General features: G+C 38.2%; 2 protein-coding genes across 2 annotated transcripts; both read right to left on the reverse strand.

The window, feature by feature from the left end:
* Positions 1 to 4,210: 4,210 nt before the first annotated feature.
* Positions 4,211 to 4,894, reverse strand: LOC114537138 (myosin heavy chain kinase A-like; the record flags this gene model as incomplete). The annotated part of the gene is made up of 1 exon (XM_028558270.1): positions 4,211 to 4,894. A coding segment is annotated over one exon (684 nt), but the record flags the coding sequence as incomplete, so codon positions are not given.
* Positions 4,895 to 5,990: 1,096 nt separating this feature from the next.
* LOC114537139 lies at positions 5,991 to 11,640 on the reverse strand. Its single transcript, XM_028558271.1, has 2 exons — positions 6,184 to 11,640; positions 5,991 to 6,095 (listed from the first exon to the last, which is right to left on the reverse strand). The coding sequence occupies exons 1-2, from the start codon at positions 11,638 to 11,640 to the stop codon at positions 5,991 to 5,993; spliced, it is 5,562 nt and encodes a 1,853-aa protein (XP_028414072.1).
* Positions 11,641 to 22,191: the final 10,551 nt, after the last annotated feature.

A 22,191-nucleotide genomic window follows, 5' to 3' on the forward strand; every position in this document is an offset into this window, starting at 1 on the left:
CTCTTCTCGCTATGACTTGCTTCAAGCTGCGCATAAACTCTTCAGTCGACATGTTCGGTAGCAGTTCCAGGTGAACAGCACATGTAAGACTACACGCGAATAATAGAAGATAGGCCTTCGACTTCGTTCCTGATCGGTTCTTGTAAAGGAATGGACCAGCATAGTCTACTCCAATCACCTGAAAGGTCTGAAATTGACTCAACAGCAATTAAATTTTCAAATCTAAATTTTTAGAGATAAATGGTGTCCCTATTTAGTTATTTATCAGATTTAAAAGTAAATATGGGAGATACCGGTATAAGAACCTGTGAGTTAAACTACAGTTTTAGTTATTTAATTTCTTATTTATTTTTTTCATATATTCAATGCTAAATAAATAGGGGGTATTGATGAGATAAGCACAAAAATTTATTAAAGTCAGTAATGTGCACTTGTGGTGCACATAATGGCCAGTCTTCAAACTTTACATGAAAATGCATAATTTCCTATTTTACAGGCCTTAAAGTGAGTGAAGAACAGTTGAAGGAAGCAGCTACCCAATCAGGTGTTTTAACAGTGTCAGATGACTATTTACAGCCAAATGTTAGAGCAGAATGTGAAAGACTGATTCCTGACCACAAAACAATCAAACCACATGAATGCAGGAATGCATACTTGTATCTGAAACATCATTTTAATAATCAATAATAATCAACTTTAACATTTTATAACAGCCAGCAGTAAAGCCAGCCTGACTTTTAGCCATGTAAAATGCAAATTTCAATCATTATCATCATTAAATTCTTTATAAATTGATTGTTTTCACAGTCTATGAGCACAGGAATATTTGTATTTGCATGACTAAAAGTTGGGCTGGCTTCACTACTGATATAGTACACAACAATATAGTTGTTAACATGTATTTAGCATCTTATGTTTTAATTGCTGCCGTGCACCAGCGCGGCAGCACACTATTCTTGCACGTATATGTAGTCGAAATCTCGATTTTTTGTCTGTCCTTCTGTCTGTCACAGATTTCCGGGGGGGTTTTTTACGGAATGAGGGGGAGCGTCAATTTTTCATATTTCACCCATATGCTGCTAACCTGGAAATATCGAAAGAAAATTTTGTAAATAGGCTCTTCCATACGGCTGATTTACATCAAAGTAAAGAACATATTTGTCAATTTTGTGTTCAATATAGAGGTATCAATAGGGCCGTTTATTTCGAGCTAAAATAAGCCACAGCTTAAATTATATGGGATATTGTTTAAATTATTGATCGCAATCATCGCATGCAAACACTCGTATAAACGACTGAAATTCGCTGTCGCAAGTCCCGGCCGCCAAGACAGTTTTTGCAGTCTAAATTGATGCTGAACACCAATGTTTAATTTAGGATGTGGTCGCCGCGACTTAAATTAGCCGGGGCTTATTTTGGACGAGCTCTACGAAGGGCTGGGTTTATAAGTTTATTTAGGCCGCGATTTATTTTCGCTCGTATAAATGGCCCTAATGTATAGATTGATCAAAAACAACTTTGAATGTCTTACTGCGACTAAAATAATGTAATTAACAGCTCTAAATAATGGCCTAATTGTTCTAGACCAGGTGTTGATCTATTATTTCTCTCTGTGTGGACATATTGTAGCCTGTATAAATGTACAAAATAAAATTACTAAAGTTGTACAGAGACAGAGGAATAAAATTATGGGGAGACATCACATGTCTTTCACTATTTGTTTGAGGCATACCACATTTGGAATCCATTGCTTGTAATAATTTCTATATGGTTTCATCCTTTTATATGTGCATATAGTACCAAATGTAATTTTATTTTAATTTGATAAAATGTTGCAAAAGTGCTTAGCATGTGTTGTTTCGATTTTCAATCAATGGTAAAAATTTAATATACTATAGGTACTTTTGTCTACTTTGTTACTTTGTTTAACATCAGAAAGGTAGAGCCGGAGCCAGTGGTATAAAGAACAGTTATGTATAACTAAAAGACCCACGTGTTGATCTATTATCTTTCTCTGTGGACAATGATTGTGATATAGCCTGTACAAAATAAAATTACTAACAATAATGAAAATATTTCAGTTGAACAGAGACAGAGGAATAAAATTATGGGGAGACACTATCAATAATGAAAATGTTTCAGTTGTACATCAGGACAGAGGAATAAAATTATGGGGAGACATTACAAATTGTCTTTCACTATTTGTTTGAGGCATACCACATTTGGAATCCATTGGTTGTAATAAATAATAATTTCTATACGGTGTCATCTTTTTATATGTGCATATATAGTACCAAATGTAATTTTATTTTAATTTGATAAAATGTTGCAAAAGTGCTTAGCATGTGATAGTGTTGTTTTGATTTTCAATCAATGGTAACAATTTAATATACTATAGCTACTTTTGTCTACTCTGTTACTTTGTTTAACATCAGAAAGGTAGAGCCAGAGCCAGTGGTATAAAGAACAGTTATGTATAAGTATAGTTAGGCAAGAAATTAGCTAAAAAGAAATGTGTAGATTGATCAAAAACAACTTTGAATGTCTTACTGCAAATAAAATAATGTAATTAACAGCTCTAAATAGTGGCTTAATTGTTCTAGACCCAGGTGTTGATCTATTATCTTTCTCTGTGCACAATGATTGTGATATAGCCTGTACAAAATAAAATTATTAGCAACAATGAAAATGTTTCAGTTGTACATCAGGGTAGAGGTATAAAATTATTTGGAGACATTACATGTTTTTCACTAATAATTTGTTTGAGGCATACCACATTTGGAATCCATTGCTTGTAATAATTTCTATATGGTTTCATCCTTTTGTATGTGCATATAGTACCAAATATAATTTTATTTTAATTTGATAACATGTAGCAAAAGTGCTTAGCATGTGTTGTTTTGATTTTCAATCAATGGTAACAATTTAATATATTATAGCTGCTTTTGTACTCTGTTACTTTGTTTAACATCAGGAAGGTAGAGCCGGAGCCAGTGGTATAAAGAACAGTTATGTATAAATATAGTTAGGAAAGAAATTAGCTAAAAAGAATTGTGAATTTTGGAGTTCACTACAATTTAGAAGTTAAGAGTTTTACACAAATGACCGCAGGATTGGTCCAATGGAGTCAACCATAGTGTGGACATAATAAAAAATAAAAAGTAAACATGTATTTCAGTTTGTATTGAAAACAGCACAGCTATATTTCAACAACACAAATTATTTTATACCCCAAGTAAAACAACCTGAACTAAAAGAAGAAAATCTGAATTCTATATAATTCAATTATTACTGATGACAAACAGTTATCTGCCAATGATTGTTGTTAAAATAAAAGTAAAAAACCTCTTAACAAATCCCACTTGAAACTGTTTTTTTCTATAGTACAAATTATTTTCTACCCCAGCTAAAACAACAAGAACTAAAGAACAAAATCTGAATTTTATATATAATCCAATTTAATTCCAAGCAGGATACAACTTGAAGCTTGATGACAAACAGCTATCTGCCAAAGGTTAAATTGTTGTTGAAGCAACCTCTAAACAAATCCCACTTGAAAATATATTGAATATATGTATATGCTGCTATTATGCTATTCTGGCGACCAGTAGAGTACATGATAAAATATTTAAGTTTTGAAACTGATCTAGTTAAAAACATTCCAAGTTTAAAGCGGTAAAATTCTTTAAATACAACTTAAATTTCGGATCGGCTGTAAACTGCAAGCCTCCATCAGAGCAATCATGTAAATAAAAACAATTCAACATGATTCATGTTGAGTTGTTTTTATAATGCTTGCTGGACCTGCTGGTCTAGTTGACTTGATTAAGGCTGCCTTTGCACGGTCAAATACTTTTTGACAAATTTCTCATCTTGACGCATGTGATATTGAGCGTATTCAAGCACAAAACATTATGGTTGCTCATTGAAGCAAATTATAAAAGACATTCATAACTCATCTACTTTACATACAACAGGAGAAAAAAGCAACCAAAAGGCAAATAACAGGATGAAATTCAGCATGTTCATTAACCGTGTCTGTGCTAAAGTAATCACCGATCGTTGTTTGTACAAAATGCTTTTTGCGCCTGGCAGCACTCCCCTTGCGATAGTAACTTCTAGTATTAATTGTAATATTGATAAACCAACCAAAAGGATGCTATGGATTCTACAGAAATATAAAACGATATCAACAAGGATGATACAGCACTCATTTGCATAAGTTTAACAAAACACAGTATTTGTTGCACTTGTGGTTTCTGAAAAAATGCTCAATTGCTACTGTGGACAAATTTCCACTACAAAACTGGTAATTACCATTATCATCTACCAGCTGCTCTGATGCAATTTCTGGATCATATAAAGTATGCCTTGAGCCTTGAACATCCAACACTATAAACTTTTTTTCAGACTTCACATATGTAAAGTGGGAAAAGGCCTCTGCCTTATCAGCAATTACATTGTCATTTTCACATCTATCACCAGTGTTATTTATGTACTTTACAAATTCACCACTTATGAATTCCTCCAGAGTGACAACTTCTCCAGAGGTCGTCTTCCCCATGAAAACTTTGTTAAATTCAAATAGTTCACCAAACTCCACCAAATTCTCTTTCTTCACTTTTTCCTGCAGGTGGCAAGCCAGATTCCTTGCAAGGTAATGCATCTGGACAGATTTCTGTGCATGTTCCTCTTCAGTTTTCTTCATTTCTTTAAGTAATTCTCTGGTATGATCTGTGTACTTCTTGACAACCCATGTTTCATCTTTAAATCCCTCAGTGATGCTGGTGGCTTTATATGCTTCACGAAAACCACCATTTGCAAATGGTTTTTCAGAAACCACAAACTCTGCCTCGCTTGGGATCAATGACCACTCCATGTACTTTAGGTCAAATTTAAATTTATATATATATATATATATATATATATATATATATATATATATATACATCTATATATATATACATCTATATATATATACATCTATATATATTACGTATATATTGTAGACTCTCTGGGCAGATTGTTGAAATGCACAAAGTCCAAGAGTCAATTCAAGTACGATGCGCAGCAATAAACGAACTCCACACACACAGATCACACATAAACAATAACTTTGATACCAGTTATAATTATACGATGTTCTGTTGTTGATTCTCGATAGAGATTGAGGTTGAGGTTTGGTAGATAGATTGGTATGGTTGCGGATATGGATATAGATATGTTTGTGGGTTCGAACTACACAATTTAGAAAAGATTTACATAGATTATGGCATGCGCGCAAACTAACATAAGCATAATATATACATGAATACGATTTGACACTCTACGCGATTGAGAATAGAGAATAACGAACTGACTACTACAAGATAAATGTAACTTACTTTGGTTGGCGCACACCAAACTTGAATAGATATTGATGATAATTCGTTCGTATAGATTTATAGATGTTTACCGTTCTCGCTCTGTTTGAGTTGACAATATACTGATACCTGATACTTTAAAACTAAAGACTAATAATACATGCGTTCCGTTGCCATGGAAATGGCAACATATCAATATTCCAGACTACGTGTACGTTTCAAACCTACATACCGGCCCCTTAAAGGCGGATTGTGAGCCTTTACTAATAACTAACAATAACAAATGGTTTGAAACAAATTGAATAAACTGAACAATAGACTAAACTAGCTAATATATAAAAGTTTGAGAATTGTACTGTACGTTACTCGATCATTGCTTCTCTGCTTGATCTTCCTCCAGCAGCACGATCTTGTCCACTGGTCTCACGAGTTCGGATGAACTTGTCTTCAACTTCACTGATCGCACGAGCTTGTCACCGGTATTCGTGTAAACTTCAATCACACGTCCTAGAGGCCAATTGCACCGTGGCTTGTTCTCGTCCAGCACCAAAACTACGTTGTTGACCACGAAATTTCTCTGCTGGATACTCCACTTTTGCCTTCGTTGGAGAGACGGGAGGTATTCCTTCAACCATCGACGCCAGAACACGTTTGCCATATATTGCACCTGACGCCACCTCCTTCTGCCACAGCCATCTTGCTTACAGAAAACACCGGGTGGGACACTCGATCCTGAACGTAGCAACAGTAGATGGTTGGGGGTCAAGGGTCCGTTATCTCGGGGATCGTCCGACAATTTGGTAATGGGTCTGCCATTCACCACAGACTCGACTTCACACATAAGGGTGTTGAGGGATTCTTCGTCCAGCTGCTGCTCTTTCAGAGTTGCCAGGATAACCTTTCTGACTGTCCGTATGCACTTCTCCCATACGCCACCGTGATGAGAGCCGGCCGGCGGATTGAAGGTCCACTTAACGTTTTGTTGCAGGAGGGCTTCATGTATCTGAGTTTGATTCCAATCATTCACCGCTTGCCTGAGTTCTTTCTCGCCCTTTACGAAGTTCCCCCCATTGTCTGATCGCATTTCTTCGGGCTGACCTCTTCTTGCAACGAAGCGTCTGAGAGCGTTGATAAAGGATTCCGTATCTAAAGAGGAGGCTACTTCGATGTGGATTGCGCGAACAGTGAGGCAGGTGAAAAGGACGCCGTATCGCTTAACGGTAGATCTTCCTCGTTTCACTGCAAAGGGTCCGAAGCAATCAACTCCGGTATAAGTGAACGGCGGCTTCGAAGGGGTAACTCTGTCGCGTGGAAGGTCAGCCATCTTTTGTTGAGACACTGGGGATTGACGTTTTCGGCAGCTGTGGCATTTTCCGATGATATTCTTGACCGTTGACCTTCCATTGATTATCCAGTATCTCTCTCTGATGAGAGACAATGTGTGCTCCAGGCCTGAATGTCCGGAGACATGATGGTAATAATTCACGATTAAGGTGACAACGTGGTGGGTTTTTGGCAGAATACAGGGATGTTTTGCTTCTTCGCTGATCTCGGCTCGTCGTAGTCGTCCACCAACACGTAACAGGCCGTCTTTGACGGTGGGATCTAGTTGATAAATAGCGCTTGATTTCTTTATCCCCTTGCAATTTGATTCCTCGCTTTCTTTCTTCGCCAATATGCTAGTTTCTTCTAAGAAGGCTACTTGTTGAACGTGCTTAATGATTTGCTTCTCAGCTTCACGCAATTCGGAGACGGTTATTGGGGCGATCGTCGTTGTTTGCGTAGCCCTTCTAACACTCTCTTTTTCTCGAACACGACGTAGCAGGTTCGACGTGAATCTCAAAACCCAAGCGACAATTCTTCTCAGGCGGCTCCAAGACGAACATCTTGGTATAACAGTGGTAAGGAGATCAGGACCAATGGTTCCACACGCGAAAGCTGCTGATTCTTTCTTGACTTCTGGATCATCTGGCGCGATTTTCAGATTGATATCTGCTGGTCGTTGTGGCCAAGTACTAATGGGTTGCTGCAAAAACGTTGGGCCATGTATCCAGCGATGTAGTTGAGCAGCCGAAACTCCTCTAGATGCATCGTCCGCAGGATTGTCATCGGTTCTGACATAGTGCCACTGTTCCAAAGAGGAAGACTCTCGTATCACGCTGATGCGGTTCGCAACAAAGGTCTGAAAACGTTTTTCTTCATTCTCCAAGTATTTGAGTACGCAGGTACTATCTGTCCAAAACAGCGTTTCGTCAACTGGTAAGCTTAATTCTGCTTGACACATCTTGTTTAACTTAACCGCCGTGACCGCTGCAGATAGTTCCATACGAGGAATTGTCACCGACTTGATTGGCGCGAGGCGAGATTTTCCCATGACAAACGAACACTTGACTTCTCCTTGATTGTTCTCGATTCTCAGGTACGTAACTGCTCCGTAACCTTCTTGAGAAGCGTCTGCGAAGTGATGCAGTTGAGTTGACGCAATTTCTTCATTGTTAGGTTTGAAGCAACGATCCATTGTTAACTCTTCTAAATTTGGTAGATCTCGTAGCCATGATTGCCAACGATCTTGAAACTTCTCGGGAATGGTTTCGTCCCAGTCGAGCTTCAATCGGCATAATTCTTGCAGAATTTGCTTTGCTTGAAGGATGAATGGTGCCGCGAATCCCAACGGATCAAACACCGAACTTACTACAGATAGTATTCCTCTTCTAGTCAGGGGGCGAACCTTGATGACGATACTGAAACCAAACTGGTCGGTTGAGACGTTCCACTGGACTCCCAGTACTCTTTCGATGGACAGCTTGTCAAAGTCGAGATCCTTGATTTTCTCGGCTCTTTCTGACTCTGGTAAAGACTTGATGAGTTTTTGTGACGTCGAGTTCCACTTGGTTAATCTGAAACCACCTCTCGACAACAACTCGCGTAGCTGACTTGCCCTTCTCACTGCTTCTTCATCGGACTTCACCGACTTGAGACAGTCGTCAACATAGAAATTCCTCTTGACTGTTTCAATGGTTTGCGGATCGAACTCTGACTTGTTGTCTTCTGCTGTTCGTCTCAGAGCAAAATTTGAACAACTTGGTGATGATGTTCCGCCAAACAGATGCACTTGCATTTCGTACTCTTCAACAGGTTCATCGAGCCTTCCATTTGGCCACCACAGGAATCTTAATGTGCTACAGTCACTTGGTTTTACAAGAACTTGGTAGAACATGGACTCAATATCTGACGTCATTGACACTCTTTCCTCTCTGAATCTCGTGAGTACGCCGACTAAAGTACTGGTCATATCCGGCCCCTGTAGCAGTTGGTCGTTGAGTGACGTATTACCGTATTTAGCAGAGCAATCGAAGACTAGTCTCACCTTCTCGGGTTTGTGGGGATTCAACACTGGGTGATGGGGAAGGTACCAAAGGATTTTAGACGGATCTTGAGCTTCGTGATTCACCTTCCTTGCATAATCCTTGTTCAGGAGGTCGTTCATAAACGCCGTGTACTTCTCGTGCACGATAGGTTCTCGTTGGAGACGCCGTTTGAGTGAACTTAGTCGTTGTTCAGCTAGGGATCGGTTGTTTTGTAGTTGCGGTGGATAATTTTTCCAGGGTAGCGCGATTACGTAATGTCCATTGTCTAACTTGATGGAATCTTCCATAATTTTCAAGGCCTTTTTATCGTTCTGGGACATTGACGGTTCTACTTCGTAGTTTGAATCGTTAAACTCGCGGTTGCAGTAGTCGTAGAACTGGCTTTCTAATACATCGGTCGATTGCACAAAGTTGGTGGTTGGAATCTTTGATTTGCTTCCTCCAAGAGGACCGTTTAGTACCCATCCAAAGACCGTTCTAGTTGCAAATGGACCACCATTCTCGCTTGGGCGCACTTCAATGGGCTGTAAGGCTTCTGGTACGTCGCTGCCGATGAGGAGACCAATCTCGGCATCAATTTCCAGCAAGGGTATATCTTTCAAATGTGGCCAATGTTGAACATCTTCTTCCTTGCCAATTGCGTCGGGCGAAATAGGCAGAGATGGTCTTGAATACACCACTGGTAGGTCGACGTGGTTTACAGCGTTAAGGTCGGAAACTTCGAGGCTTACTAAGGAACATTGAACAGGTATATTTTCTCCCTGCATTGTTGTCAACGAAAGATTTGTTGTGTTTCCACTTACGTTGAGTTGCTTCAGCAAGGTTTCAGTACAGAACGAAGTGTTCGATCCTGAATCGAGGAATGCATAAGTTTCTACGCACGCTGACCCGCCTTTCGCTTTCACTTGAACCGGGACAATAGCCAGTGCTGTAGCTGTTGAACTGCGTGTTGAGACATTGGGCTTTACGGACATTTTGACATAAGCTGTATGGGCTGACTTTGAATCCTCTTCTGATTCTTTGCATTCTTCCTCGTTTTGTTGATTAGAATTCTTGCTGTCTTTGTTGCTCTTCGGATGAAGAAAGGTCGAGTGCTTTCCAGTGCATTCTGGAACCTTACAAAAACTTTGCTTCGTGCAGGAGCGAACATAATGTCCAGGAAGTAGGCAGTTATTGCATAACTTCTCGTCCTTTACAAACCTCTTTCTGTCTTCTAACGACTGTTTACGGAACCTTTCACAACGTGAAAGCCAGTGGTTCTGTTTGCACGATGGACATGCCTTTCGTTTCGTTGCTCCTTCTCGGTTGTCCTCTTCGCCGTGAGTAGCAAATCCATTTGCTCTGATTCCTGGTGGATGCGGTCGTCTTTGGTGAGGATCAATCTTTTCCTTTCTTTCCTTGTCTACTTTTCCAAAAACAGGATGATTTGCAGCTCTCGCTCGACTTGTTACGAACTTCGTCACATCGTTGATTGTTATGTCTCTCTTTTCTTGTTCCACTGTTCTGTCAACTACATCTCGCCATTTGTAGCGCATTGCGGTGGGAAGACGGTTGATGATTCTTTTCAAGTTCTCTGAGTTGTCGAGTTTCCCGATACACCCGATCTCCTTCAACATGTTAGCACAACTCGTTAACTGGATGGAAAATCTCTGGAGCTCAACACCATCGTCGGATTTTATGACAGGGCCATTGATCAAACGATTTACGTGAGCAGAAGCAATTTGATAGTTTTGACCATATCTTTCCTTTAAAAGCCGCATTGCTTCGACGTATCCTTCACTGGATTTCATGGTAAGACAGCTCTTCATCAGTTCTTGTACGTGGCCCGAGATGTATTGTACAAGATAGTACAATCGCGCACTTGGATTGATGGTTTTGCTTTCCACAAGATGCTCGAAGGCACGAATGAAATCACAGTAGCTAATCGGGTCGCCATCAAAGATCTGCATCATGGGCTGGGGTAGTGTTAATGCCATAACTCCTTGTTGTTGCTGTTCAATCAACTGCCGTAGCGCGGTATTTTGACGATCTTGTGTTTCCATTAGCATTTGAAATGACTCGTCTCGAAAATTTTCGTGTTGATTATTTGTGCTCTGATCGTTTTCAACCGGCTTGTCGTCGTTCCATTCTTTATGATTAAGAGGCACTTTACTAGGAATAGGGTTTTCTAACTGACTATTCGATGGTACATTGTGAATATTTGGTTGATCGTGACGTTTACTCGATCCTATAGCAGGACTACTCGTGGAAACATAACTCATTTTTTGCGAATGTTCATGCAAACCAGAACTCTTATTTACTTGACTATACATTTCTTCGACTTCACTCTCTTCGTATACCTTTCGTCCAGCCTCTGCAACAGCTATTTCGGCGCGAAGCTCTACTTCCGCTTTTCTTTGTTGAAGTTTCAATTCCTCAAACTGGAGTTCATGCAACGTTTGAAGTGACGCTGCTTTAGCTTCTAACGCTGCCTTTTTCGCTGCAGCTCTGGCCTTAGCGCTTGCTGAACTTCTCACCGAGCTCGTCTTGGATCTTTTTGACCGCAAGGAGCTGACGTTACTAATCGAATCTTCAGGACGGATATCGGCCGTTATATCATTCTTCTGATGTTCGCTTAGCCAAAGATGTACCTTTGTTTTATGTTTTTCCGCTTCTTCTAACACGACTGCGCAATACTGAGACGAGTTCGATTTCTCCTCTTCATTATCGAGCCTTTCGTGATAAGCTTTATGCGCGAGTTGAAATTCGTTCACAGTTTCGAAAAGGTCGTTTTTTGTCTCTTCCACGGCTTGAATATTGTTGCTAGACATAAGTTCGTTAAGCCTATTTATCTTACGCGTCACATTTGCTTTCGCGGAACTGCGAATCCTTTTAAGTTCTTCGACTGAGTGTTCATTCTCGTCACCCATTCTCAGGTGTTAACTTCGTAATCACAAATTAGTAAACGGATCGCAGGCGTAGTTAAGTTGATTACCACCCCGAGTGTTGACAGCTGACTTAAGTAGACTTGATTGACAGATAGCGTATCGTGCACATGGTGGCTGCCGGATTTCACGCATATATTATAGTTGGGGATATATTTGCTTCGAGCGCAGGATTTGATATACTGTGCCTTCAAATTCGAACTAATGTAGACTCTCTGGGCAGATTGTTGAAATGCACAAAGTCCAAGAGTCAATTCAAGTACGATGCGCAGCAATAAACGAACTCCACACACACAGATCACACATAAACAATAACTTTGATACCAGTTATAATTATACGATGTTCTGTTGTTGATTCTCGATAGAGATTGAGGTTGAGGTTTGGTAGATAGATTGGTATGGTTGCGGATATGGATATAGATATGTTTGTGGGTTCGAACTACACAATTTAGAAAAGATTTACATAGATTATGGCATGCGCGCAAACTAACATAAGCATAATATATACATGAATACGATTTGACACTCTACGCGATTGAGAATAGAGAATAACGAACTGACTACTACAAGATAAATGTAACTTACTTTGGTTGGCGCACACCAAACTTGAATAGATATTGATGATAATTCGTTCGTATAGATTTATAGATGTTTACCGTTCTCGCTCTGTTTGAGTTGACAATATACTGATACCTGATACTTTAAAACTAAAGACTAATAATACATGCGTTCCGTTGCCATGGAAATGGCAACATATCAATATTCCAGACTACGTGTACGTTTCAAAGGGTAGGCCATCCACACAAACTCGTACCTTGGGATCAAGTAGTTCTTTCATATATAAGAACTTGGTCACTTGTGCTATATCTTTTTTGTCTATTTTAGTCTAGAACTTTTATTCCAGAACCGCAACCAGTCAGTCTGTACTCCCTTGAACTTGGTGATGACCAACTTGGGTAGCTTGGTAAGCAGCTTAGACTCCTTCTCTTCACTTCTTGAATTTCCTAAACCCTTCATCTCAAAACTAAGCTTTTGTTGTAACTTCGCTTCCTCAAATTTTATTTCCTCCTCATATTTCTGATGACGCAATTTCGATGCTAATTCCTCGTCTTCTCTCTTCACTCTCTCACTTTCTGATCTATGAATATCCTTGATAGCTGAGTTCAGTTGTGACACACTAGCCTCATATTTACTAACCTCACTTTCTATTGTGCTACTCCAGTCCTTGATGCTTTGAATTTCTTCTCCCCCCTCTATTTTCGCCTCTTGTATTTTCGTTTCCAGGTCCTGGATTTCATTGATCTTGTCTTGTAAGGTTTTTGCCTTACATTCCATGGTAGGAAGATGTTGACTCTCTAGTGCCTCCCGTACACTTCTATTCGTAAAATTCAGCATTTTCAGCTTAGTATCCACAGCCTTCAACCATGTGTCTACAGTTGCCATGTTAGGGGGCTAGATCGTTAAACCGTAATGCAATGTTTATTCGCTCGAGTTATATGGGGATTGTTAGATTTCTGTGTAAAAGGTTCCCTACACCGTCCCTTTCAGACGGTGCAAGCAAATGATTGTCTCTCCCAGTGCTTATTAGGTCTATGTCTAGCAGTTCCTTAGACTCGTAATGAAATTCTTTAATCACTCCAGTTACGTATTGAGATCCCTCACGCCAAAATTTAAAAACAATTCACTGTCTGAAATTGTAACCATTTTGCGATATAAATATGGATTTAAGTACTGCGCTTTAAAATCCCAAGGATATAAAATCGATGTTCCGTTCAAAGAGCAAAACGAGCCAGTTCCAATGGATTTTTGTTAAGTAATTTTGATGTATTAACTTTGCAAACTCACCGCATCAAACTATCCGCATGCGATGTATAAATTCAGCTCAACAACAACGATCTCGATTAAATAACAATAGTTCTTGTGAATTCAGTCCCATCGGGGATGCCACTTTGTCGGGATGCTCCCCCAACAACTTGTCTTTCGCTTGTTATGTTTTTCTCAGCCTCACAAACAAATAAACACTCACACGTTTCGGATTAAAATACAGGTTTTCTTGTTCTCGCCACACTTAATTTTTACACCTATTTTCTTTCTATCCCAACCCCCGGTTCAAACGTCATAGCGTCCACATGGAAAAACGCGTGCGCGAACTAAACATGAATTTTTAGTAAAAGTTTCCGACAGTCATACATTGCAACAAGGAATTTCGTTTTAGACCAATCAGCATATTTGTTTACATTCTCAGTAAGCCAATCGATCATGATGCATAAATCTTGACTACTTTCTTCCAGTTTTAAATATTTAGGATTCTGATTGTCTCTGCCTGAAAAATGTAAACAAACATGCAGATTTGCTCAAAACGAAATTCCTCCTTGTTATACATTGCAGTTTTAAATGTCAAAGAGAGAATTTCAGGCATTAAATGTATAAACCTTTTCTCCCTAAAGAACAACTTTTTTGTAATTGTAGCATTCATACCTGCAACATTGTCATATTTGTATTCATCATTCCCAACATTGCATTTTGAAAGGGTTTCGCTCTCTTGTTGATTTTGCAAAATAATTGTTTACAAAAGTTGATTTGTGGTGACATCACCTTTATCATCCTGTTTCTCAGTTTTTTTAAAGCAACCTGAATTTTGATCTTTCAGTGGTACATCTTTGAAAGGTATCCTTTTTTTCTAAGTACCTGACAAGATTTATATGGGTATCATTCCAAACTTCATTCACACTTGCCTTTGATTTCTTGGTTTTATCAGTTATATCATATATTTCCATTACAAGTTTGGTCTTGATCAAACCCTTCCTCATCATGAAGAAGGTCATTATTTCCAAATGTCATCTGCCTGTTCCTTTTGCAGCCTGTGTTATCTAAAATGTCATAAAGAGTCCAAAATCAATAAGTGGTGGTTCCCATTGCTCTTATTTTTATTTGCTTCACTTTTTTGGAGTAGCAGGCAAATATGCACATCTTATATTACCATGGTTTGCTCAGAAATACAGATGATCCTCTTTGATATTTAGCGCTACAGTGCTAGAGAGCAGTGAGAGAGAGCTTATACACCTCTTCTTACTCCTCTCCTTATTTGTATGAGTGTATGAAATATTTTTTACGTTAACAAGAAGCAATTAGGGCATGAGCTGTATAAAAGCTACGTTAATATCATGACATCTTACATTCCGAACAAATTCACAAACTAGAAGAACTGAAGAAACACATTAAATTCCTGGATAAAAGTATTGTAAGATATTTTTATGTGTGTTATAATACCTGATGTCTTTGGTTCGTCAACAGTGAAACAAGCAATATTGATTGGCAAAATCTGGCCATTCTTACTGGTATGTTCATTTATGGCAAGCATAAAATCATCATCGGTTTTCAGTGAAAAACATTGCTTTGTGCCTTTTCTTAGCCAAAACAGGCCACTTGTAGGTACATAGATAGCATCACCCTCAATTATCCACAGTCTGTTTGCAAGTTGTTGCACAGTAGACTGCTTTGAGATGACACGAAGAACATCAGCTGAACTAGACACCTCTGATTTGTTTTTTTTTGTGTTGCTTTATACACAAATACTTGGAGTAATTTTCAGCAATCCTGGGAGAGCGTCTGAGTTGTTGTTCATCATCTGAAAAAAGTTTAATTTATTGTTAGCATTTTGAAAGTGACAATTGCCATTATTAAATTGACACAATGGCATTATTTCTTACATTATTCATGCTTTGTGCCTAGCTAAAACAAGGAACAAGGCCATTAGCTAAATGAATAAAATATACCAAAGGTTGTAAACTGTAAATCTTTAAAATTACCTTTGCCTTTGGAATGCCAGTCAACTGCCATAAATATAGTTTGAAATCCGGGGTATTCACGGACCATTGACCTAACATCCGTGTCACCATTAACAGCGACAATACCCTTAGAATGTCTGTGCTTTTTGTAACAAAGTTGCCTGATAATAATGTCCTTACCAGTAGAAAGCTGAACTTGATCTGTTATCATACTTTGCAAAGTCTTGAAATCCTATCCACTAGGCAGTTTGAATAGTGTGGATCGGCCCCCTTTACTTTTCCATTTTTCGTTTCATGAAATAATACCACTTCTCTTTACAGTTGTTGGGCATTTTTCTTCAATCTACAATATGTTTGATATTTGTAATGTGTAATGTAACTGTAATGATATTTTATAAAATTTACAACATTTTAGTTTCGACAAATTAAAATACAAAAGATCAGTGGCATCGCCAGTTTCATAAGATGGAGGTTCATGTATGGCTACATGTGCATTAGCCAAATCTACTACAAGTCTAAAAAATCACGCCATATACAAAAATAAGCAAATTTGCACATCTCTAAACTTCATGCACTTTTTAATCACACAAAATATGACAGTTCACAAAGTAATGCCACTTACACCCCTAGTTACTAGGAATTCATTGTTTTTCCTGCAACTGGCAATTGAAACTTTTTTCTGTATTCATCTTGGGAAACCAAATTTATTTCTTCAGACAATTCTTCTAATTTCACAAAAACTATAATCTCTTTTCTCGCATTAACACTAGCACGCATTCTTTTGACAACTCCACAACCATCCATTTCCAATCTCTCCAAAGCCACAACAAATTCGCTGTCGACTATCCCACATATTTTTCACGCAGCTGATTGTTTAAAGCACCGTTTCCTAACTACAGGACCTGGAAACATAAGCACACCAATCATGATTTCTTCCAACGTAGGCCTCATCTTTTCAGGAATGCTGGTGTCGCTAGTAAAGCTTCCAATAAACTAGAAATATAAATCGTACAGAAAATATGTGGACATATAATTTTTTAAATACACCTAAATCATAGCAGATATATATATATATATATATATATATATATATATATATATATATATATATATATGTAGACTAACTAAGGCAAGAAATCATATTGACGCGATGACCACAGGACACCCAAGTTTTAAGACAGAGATTAGACAAGCAATAAAGAAAGTGAATGCTGAACAAAACATTGTTGAAAAATTAATCCAGGCATTAAAAGAGACAGTTATATTAAGTAAAGACGAGACATTCGAAGGAATTGAAATTGATCATGTTGTTGAAAACTTAGACCAGGAACTCTTGGAAATTTTAGATTTAGTGGACACTAGTGTCCAGGCTGCTAACGACCACATCAGACAGCAATTATTGAAGGGTGAAAATGAATCGGACTCGTCAACAATAATATAAAGGTAAATCATCCGTGAAGTCAAACATATAACCAGTTCCTCGAATGATAAGATCCCAAAGTCAGTGTAAGGGGACTCAATTGTTGAAGTTCGAAAACAAGAAGCGAGGGATGCTAATGAACGAATGCAAATGAAGTTGAACTTATCGAAAAAGAGTTGAGGATGCACAATCCATAGCCCTTTTAAATGAAACAAGGGCGAAAGAATACAGCAACAATAACAAAAAGGCAACATCTGTGACGGACGATCCGGAAACTTTTAAAACGTCTCTATCTTGTCCTAATCCCAATCCCCCATTTTTTATGCAAGTGAAACTAAGAGGCATAGAGCGGCGAAACTTCTCTAGAGATGATAAAACCGGCTTCAAGGCATGGAATGCAGCCTTCACATCAGTTGTTGATGAGACCAACATGCCAGTAAAGGAGAAAATGCTACGGCTGCAGAACTGCCTGAAAGGAAAAGCGTTAGAGACAGTCAAGGACCTTGGATTCACTCAGCATGTGTACGAGAGAGCAAAAGAAAAGTTACAACGCAAGTATGGTGGTAAGCGTAGACAGACCCTGACCATTTTGCAAGCACTACCCAAAGTACTACACCATAACCTGGAAGAATTAGAAACCTTGTTGGCAACACTAGACCGTATTCTTATCACATTACAAGACGATGATTGTGGCGATGATAAAATTAGAAGTCAGCACCTTTGCTTAACAGTGAAGAAAAAACTTCCAGTGGGAATACGTCAGAGAATATAAGTATTATTGCCTAAATGAGCGGGATGAAGATGATGATTTTAAAATACTAGTTAAGTGGATCGAGAGGTGTGTTTGCATCATGGATGAGGCTAAGCAAGAAACGGGAGAATTCGTCAAAGCGTACCATGGAGGACGACGTCATAATCAAGGCTTTAATATGGATAAGAAAGTTAGGAAATGTATCGTTATGAATTGCGACCCTGATCATCCACCTTGGGTTTGTCCAGAATTTAAAAAGCTCCCTGTAGCTACACGAAATCAACTAATAACTAAAACAGCGGCTGGTCACCGAAGTAAGCAGTGTGGCAGAAAGAGAAAATGTGGAGTCAGTGGATGTGAAAGTAAAGGACATAGCAGCTTGTTGCAAGACCCCGGAGGGACGGATGCAAGAACCTATATGACAAACCGAGTTGAACAAACATTGTTGATGGCACTCCTAGCAACTGTCGAAATTGGCAACAAGAAGACAAAAATCAATGTTATGCTGGATCCTTGCTCCACTGGATCATATGTCACCGAAAGCCTAGTGGGAGAGTTGTGCTTGAAAGGAGAAAAACAGGATTTGACCATATCAGGAACTGGTGGGACGGAAATTAAGAAACAGTCGAAACATGTAAAGTTTGTGGTCGGTCACATCCATCAATGGAACCTTTTTATTGCCTGTGGAAGCAAATGTGTTAACTAACATAATGGGGAACATGCCGGCAGTTGAGTAGAACGAATTAAAGGGCAATTGGGCACAATTGGAGACCATTCAGTTTGAAAGAGTTTCAAAGCGAAAGCAGATGGATGTTTTAATCCAAAGCGATTACCCTGTATTCCATAAAGTATTAAGAGAAGTTACGGGACACAGTGCCAAAGACCCAGTAGCACGACAAACGCCCCTAAGTTGGGTCTGCTTCGGTCCAACGAGTAAGAACCCGTCGACATGGACCACCCAATCCCACATGACATGTACATACCATACCGAAGATATTAAAGGGCATATGGTAAAACGCGGACTGGACTGGACTTGTAAAACACGGACTAGACTAAATTAGTAAAACACGGACTGGACTAAATTAGTAAAACGCGGACTGGACTAAATTAGTAAAACACGGACTGGACTAAATTAGTAAAACACGGACTGGAATCGATAAAATTTCTTTAATTACTGCCAAGACTAGTTTGCTGCCCTTTCTGTGCGCTGAATTTAGTTGTCTTGAATCTCGACTTTTTCTCAGTTTGTATGCCAGCAATTCAGGGGGGTTACGAAAATTAATTATGCTCGTCGGGCGGAGTTTGACCACAGAGCACTGTGGTTTGACGCTGCCATATTCATATAGTAAACAAGCAAGTTCGTAGGAGACTAGAGACTTGACACTGAAGCAATCGACAAATTATAGCAATTTTTATCCGAGGAAATATTCATCATCCTGATGACAGTTTGATGTTACCTCTTGGGGAAAACAGTGTGCTTTTAATAGTTTTTTAGGATTTTTAACAGCCCACAATGGCAATGGTTGCTAACGACATGAAATACTTTTTTTTAATACAAGGCGATAATGCCGACAAAAGGTATATAAAGGCGATGAATAATCACTTGATCAATTTGCCACCAGGTGCCGTGTATTTATCAGCGAAACACCTGCCAAAACTTGTTAGTGTATCATGTTTTAAGAATGAGCCTTATTTCGACATCTGAGCGAAATGAACGGCCTATCGTGGTTAGTGACAATGAACCACCCATTGTGGCTGACTCAATGGTCACAACAAATGATGGGGAAGAAATTTGTGTAATTGATTACAAACAAGAACTGCAAGGGCTTGTTATCATTCATGAGGACATTCCCTCTCATTATAAACTTCACATAGCAATTGGAAATACATTTGTTAAATATAAATATGTTCTTTGATAAAGAATATGGAGTGTTTTCCATCTGTTTGATTCACATAATTGTTTTGGAATGTCCAATTCTAATGGTACAGCAGTAGTATTGCAGTTTGCAAACATTTCAGATTTAGAGCAATATTTGTATGTTCTTTCTGAAGCATAGCATTCTAATTTCTTTGAAATTGTGCCTGTTTAGTTTACAGAACTTCTTAACTGCACCTCAACCAAAACTGGGAATTTTATGTAGAGTGTAAGGCTCCAAAAAAAAGAGAATTACAAAAAGCTAAACATTCAAAGAAAAATCATCATGAGAGGCAAAATAGACTCCAAAATACGAGGGAGTATATAAGCAAACAACAGGGTAATGAAACTGACTTGGCTCGACAATATAGACTTATATTAGTAGTGCAAATGTAAAAGCCTTGGTACCCAAGACATTTGTCTTTCAGGGGCCGGTTGTTCGAAAGATGGATAACTAATCCAACGGATAAGTCCTATCCAACGGATAAATCTGCTATCCAGTGGATAGTTATCCATTGGATAAAAACGTGTTGCACGAAGCGTGGATAGTGAAGTGGATAGCTATCCAATAAGTTAAAATTTACCGGACGAAAACAGGATTATCCTGAAATTTCGTACCACAACGTCAGCTGTTGCTAAGCATTTACAACATTGAATTCATAGTCATTACGAATTCTCGAGTATAGTTACTGAATGGAAAAGACTTGAACAAGTGATTTGCTCGAACTTTGCACTTCACATCATAGTGATTTTATTAATTAAACACATTGCAATTTTATTCCTTGACCTTGGAACGCTTTGCTATTCGGTTCCATAGCAAATTTAGGAACACTATTTTAATGTTCGTGAATGAAATTACTTAGCGGATATTAGCAAGTTTCCTTGGAATAGGAGTCTTTCTTTGCATATTGCGTTTATAAACTGATTAGAAGCGTATAGTAAATTTACTGCCTGTTATAAATGCGAGGATCTCCAAAAAATCGCCGCTCGGAACGGAATGTGTAGGCAACGTTAAACGCTGCTGCAACAAATTGCACTTCGAAAACATTTCTAATAGTGAATACAATCATGATGTGTATTAGTTTGTTTAAACACAGTAACAGGAATATGGCATTTTGTCCTATTTTATATAAATGTTTACAGTGTTACCTTGTATCTTTGAATTTATCCACTGGATAGTGGATTTAAACCACCTCCAGACCTTGGATAAATTTATCCGGTAGATAGCGATTTTTATCCACTGGATAAAGTTATCCAAGCTTCGTGCAACGCAAATCACACGCTGGATAAAACTTATCCGTTGGATAGCGACTTATCCGTTGGATAGCGACTTATCCACCTTTCGAACAACCGGCCCCTGATGTTTTCTTCAGATGACTTGTCCTATGCACTTCTGTCAATCCTGATGTCAATCCAAGATAACATACGACTCAATGGCAAAAGAAGTTGATTAATATTGCTAAAATTGATGTTTAAAAATGCATTTGACATTTTCTACTGTGTTAATTGACAGTCCCCATTATCATATTAGAGATGTTCTAGTTTTTTTTTGTAAAACTGTACCTTTTTATAGATGGTATTGACATGTAACATTGAAAACTATTTATGGCACATGTTACTGTACTGCTGAAATTGACATTTAAATTTGATAGTGCATTTGACATTTTGTACTATTATGTTGACATGTAAATCTTCTTCATATAAATAATATACCAGAAAATATAATGTAAACCCCCCCCCACCCAATAAGTCAATAACAAACCATTATGTATGGCACTGTATTGCATACATAATGTTTGTTACAATTAATGCCTTATTAAAAAGGTATTATCAGTATTAATTGCTTGTTATTAAGATGTAAATATTTCAGACTTCATCATATAGGTGTAGTAAGTTTTGAAGTGTTGTAAGTTTATCTATTCAGACTTAATCACTGATATCACTTGTAAATAAAGTTTTTCAAGCTAATATATAGTTGTTTTCCCAAGACTGCTGCTGTTAATTAACACAAGAGATTTAAAAAGTCGTTTATACTTTCCCAAAGTTTTGGAAAAGAAGAATAAGAAGTTTCAAACTGTAATTGTTAATTTTGATAAAATAGAAATACCGGTATATGCTGCAATCATGGAATAGTTAATTTTAGACAAGTCTAAATACTACCTCAAACAAATAGAAAATTTCTCATCCACCAAAGGCAATGTTTTTCGCCGAAAGTTGCAAATCATAGTGCTCTCGGTAAAACAGTTTTCTTGCACGCATTGAGAAATTTTTGGGCAAACTATCGATTCTATTTCAAGATACTCGACTCAACTAAACCTAAAATTATGTCAAATCACAATTAAAGAAATTTTATTGTGTTTCCAACGAAATCAATTCCAGTCTGCGTTTTACTAATTTAGTCCAGTTCGCGTTTTATTAATTTAGTCCAGTCTGTGTTTTACTAATTTAGTCCAGTCCTCGTTTTACTAATTTAGTCCAGTCCGCGTTTTACTAATTTAGTCCAGTCCGTGTTTTACTAATTTAGTCCAGTCCGTGTTTTACCATATGCCATATTCAAAATGCCATATGCCAAATTTTTGGGAACTAGAAGCCATCAGCATTAAGAACAAGAATGTTCGACCACTGACACCAGACGAGAAAAAAACAGTTGAAATTGTGCAAT

This window comes from Dendronephthya gigantea, unplaced genomic scaffold, assembly GCF_004324835.1.
Source record: "Dendronephthya gigantea isolate DGI-Jeju-01 unplaced genomic scaffold, DenGig_1.0 000151F, whole genome shotgun sequence".
Taxonomy (NCBI): Eukaryota; Metazoa; Cnidaria; class Anthozoa; order Malacalcyonacea; family Nephtheidae; genus Dendronephthya; species Dendronephthya gigantea.

What these genes read in the sequence shown, in the direction of transcription:
- LOC114537139 (XM_028558271.1), bottom strand. Translation starts at nt 11,640, where the DNA reads ATGGGTGACGAGAATGAACACTCAGTCGAAGAACTTAAAAGGATTCGC. An exon ending in TGTGTGAAGTCGAGTCTGTG is followed by an intron (nt 6,096 to 6,183) that starts GTGAATGGCAGA and finishes TGCTACGTTCAG; the next exon opens with GATCGAGTGTCCCACCCGGT.